The 3,688-nt window shown below is 38.1% G+C and overlaps 1 protein-coding gene across 1 annotated transcript; it reads left to right on the top strand.

The window, feature by feature from the left end:
- The first annotated feature begins 951 nt into the window (after positions 1-951).
- FSHB (follicle stimulating hormone subunit beta) lies at positions 952-3,411 on the top strand. Its single transcript, XM_060262527.1, has 2 exons — positions 952-1,110; positions 3,008-3,411. The coding sequence occupies exons 1-2, from the start codon at positions 952-954 to the stop codon at positions 3,245-3,247; spliced, it is 399 nt and encodes a 132-aa protein (XP_060118510.1). The 3' UTR covers positions 3,248-3,411.
- The last annotated feature ends 277 nt before the right edge of the window (positions 3,412-3,688 follow it).

Genomic DNA, 3,688 nt, shown 5'->3' with positions numbered 1-3,688 from the left:
TTTCTACTGGATATAAGGAAATGTCTGAGGGTGTTTTTGGAGAAACTGCATTATCCCTGCTAGCAAGGAAACTTGATACAACCCTGGGGAAATTTTCTGTGGGTGGAGGGTGTGACACTAGCACCCAGCACTGCTCTAAATCCTTCATAATGCACACCTTCAATCCTTGACCATGATTTCCTTAGTGTAGGATCTTACAGCATAATCATATTGCTAATAATACCCTCTGTTATGAGGCCCAAAGTTCCTTCATGTGAAATTTTATAACAGGCCATTTTAAGGATAGTGATGCTGTTCATGGCCTTCATTTTACAAGGTTTCATCTCAGCGTCTGGCTAAATATAATATTAGTTCTCTTTCACTGGGCTTCAGAATAATACCAGTTGTCTTAATCCTCTGCAAAGACTTTAGGTGTAAGTTACATCTGATTTTATATAAAAGGCCAGTGTTTCCTCTCCTGACAGCTAATTCCAGCAAAGGAAGTCTACTACAGGTAACTTTCAGCAGATTCCCAATTAGGACTGCTTTGGAAATGACAAGTTATTTTTAAAAAGTTAGCTACAAAAATTCTGTTTAAAATAATAGAAATAGCCATTTGTTGCCTTTTAAATACATTTATTATCTTTCCTTTTTTAGAGAAAAAAAGACTACAGAACTTATTTGTGCTAGAAATAGAGAACAATCATCTATTTGAAGATAAATTTCTGATCATTTTGTTAATTTCTCTTATGTGGTGATGGAGTAATCTCCACCTTCCTCATTTAACAACATAATTGCCGGCCAATACAAACTCTAGAGTCCAGTTCTCCTGACCTGAGTGTATCCTCTGATTCTCTATTTGCAGAAGCCTATATTTGTATCTGATGTTGCAAGTTACCTAATAGATAATAATGTCCGGTTTCATAAATACATAAGCCTGTTGACCCCAAATTCTCTCCTTTGCATTGCAGGATGAAGACAGTTAATTTCTATATCCTGTTACTTTGCTGGAAAACAGTATACTCCAATCATTGTGTGCTGTCCAATGTTACAATAGCAGTGGAGAAGGAGGAATGCGGGTTTTGCATCAGTGTGAATGCGACTTCATGCTCCGGTTACTGTTACACAAAGGTGAGAATCTATGAGTCTCAGGCATCAATACTTACAAAATAATACTGAAGGAACTATTCATCTAGATCCTGACAAATGCTCAGGTGAGGTACAGCAAAACACAAAGAAACAATTTTAAATAGCTTCTGTGCTTTACCATTTGGGCCATTGTTAGAAATACTACTGGTATCCCAATTTTAGGAATATGTATGCTGGAGAAAGTTCAGTGGAACTTGTAAGTACAGATGTTTAGGAATGCATCCTTTCATGCTAGTTAATTACATTTATCCAGCAGTATGCTCTGTTTAAATCAATAGGACTTGCTTTCAAATATTATCTACCTCAAAATTCCACAGGACATTGGTTTGGATCCCATGGAAAGATCCATGCATTCAACAGTGTGTATATGTGTGTGCACATATGATTGTCACCATTTCTCCCCTTCTGTGGCAACCCTTCAACATCTCCTCCAATCTCCCCATCTCCTGGCCTTATGGTGCAGAATTCAGGCTGCAACAGGGAAATCATGCTTCCACACACAGAACTCTTTCTGTGTATGGAAATTTTAGACAGGATCCAACCCACTGATCATATACTTAAATTAATTTTGTATGTGTCTCTAAAATGCCATGGTCACAGTTGACATGTGGTGACCCCAAAGGATTTTCAAATGCAGGAAACAAACAGAAGTGGTTATTCTAGATGGGGTCTAATCCTAATCATATACTTAAGCTTCATCCTAAACACACAATGGCACTGCCATACTAAGTTAGGCTGCTGGTCTATCAAGTTATGTACTATCCGGCAATAGCTCTCCAAGGTCTGAGATAGAGGCCTTTCCCATAATCTGCTGCTTGATCCTTTAAACTGGAAATGCCTGAGATTGAACCTGAGACCTTTTGCACACAAATCATATGCTCTGCCACTGAACCATGACCATTTAGGTCTGCATCATTGGTGCAATTGTTTGTTTGTGGCATGAAGACATTGAAGGGTGGCAAGTCTGGACTCCTTTATGTGTGACTTATTTAAATAACTTGATTTGCAAGTTCTCTAGTATATATTTAGCTTCCTCTGCATGCAAGAAGAATTGCAAATATGTATGGGTAAAATCTGTTAAACAGGCCTCAGGTACATAAACTATGTCCAGTTTTGTAGCTGTGTGATATTTTCCATTTATCTTGTGATAAACTTCTCAGTGTACCAACAGTCGGATACAAAGAGGGTTATCAACTGCCTAGAGAAAACTTCACCTGCTAAACTTCTACGTGTGCAGCTATTGAAGGCAGAAGCACAGGGTCGTAAAATGCTGGTAGAAATGTTCACAATACTAATATGCCAGGTGTGTCATAGCGTAGGTTATCATAGTTATGAAATAACTCTGAAGTGTGGAATTAATGCCTTCTCTCTTGAAGATATCATATATGTAATGAATAAAGTGATACTCTTTACATGATTCAGCCTTGTGTATGAGATGCCTCCATCAAGAAGCAGATTATTAAAGGCAAGGCTCTCGAAGCCAGGTAGGATTGAACTTCCCAAACAATGAATATTGGAAATAGTTCAAGTTCATAGCAAGTTGCTTACTTGCTTAGAATGAAATTGTACACTATAAAACTTGTTCCTGTTTATTCTAATGTAGAGCAATATGTATATCTTGTCACTCACTGGATACAGAACGAGTAACAAATGTTTCAAATATAGCAGACCCTAAAAAGAAATTGGTTTGAGTTGAAGGAGCTGCCTAATGATCACTGAAGTTGTGGGAGAAATACAATCAGTATTAGGCTGATTGATCAGACTTGTGATCAGGTTCTGCACAATAATATCAAATTATAGATGAAAACACTTAGAAAAGGCCATTGCTGACAAATGGATTTCATAGCTAGTCTCTCTCTTGCTCTCTTTCTTTGATTAGGATCCCCCTTTTAAGTACTCCCGAAATAAACATGTTCAGAATGTCTGCACATTCAAGGAGATTGTGTACGAGACTGTAAAGATCCCAGGATGTGCTGGTCATGCAGAATCCTTTTATTCCTATCCAGTAGCAACAGGATGTCACTGTGAGATTTGTGATGGAGGCCTCACTGACTGCAGCACCACAAACGGCTTAAATCCGAATTATTGTTCCTTTGGTCAAAACCAGCTCAGAGAATGAGAATTGATCAATTTATTCCTTGTATTTCATTTGTTATAAATACCATCCTGAGTGTCAGAGAAAAAGAAGGTGGGTGGTTAGTACTGCTAATGTGCACAAAGAACATTATATGTTGCATTTATCTTCAATGGTTTCCTTGTGGTTTCTGATGCAAAATGTTCAACACCTTCACGTCTTTCAGACCCCAGCATCTTTATACCGTCTATTTCTCCCAGTGCTCTAACTTGCAATGATACCCTGCTTACTGGCAGATTTCTCACACTTGAACTTGTAAATTAACCTGCTTATTATATTTATGAATTATAATTAATAATAACCTGCCTACTCGTCAGCTAGAATCAACATGTGAAAATGGGAATGGGCTTTTGGCTTCAGCCTTGCCTTAGACTTCCATCCATAGACTGTACCAGGTCTCAGATTCAGCAGGAGCTCAAAGGAATG

This window comes from Heteronotia binoei, chromosome 21, assembly GCF_032191835.1.
Source record: "Heteronotia binoei isolate CCM8104 ecotype False Entrance Well chromosome 21, APGP_CSIRO_Hbin_v1, whole genome shotgun sequence".
Lineage (NCBI taxonomy): Eukaryota > Metazoa > Chordata > Lepidosauria > Squamata > Gekkonidae > Heteronotia > Heteronotia binoei.
This window is presented reverse-complemented; position numbering and strand designations above follow the sequence as displayed.

Coding starts and splice junctions, on each gene's coding strand:
- FSHB (XM_060262527.1), top strand. CDS start 952: ATGAAGACAGTTAATTTCTATATCCTGTTACTTTGCTGGAAAACAGTA. Junction 1,111..3,007: donor CCGGTTACTGTTACACAAAG/GTGAGAATCTAT, acceptor TTCTTTGATTAG/GATCCCCCTTTTAAGTACTC.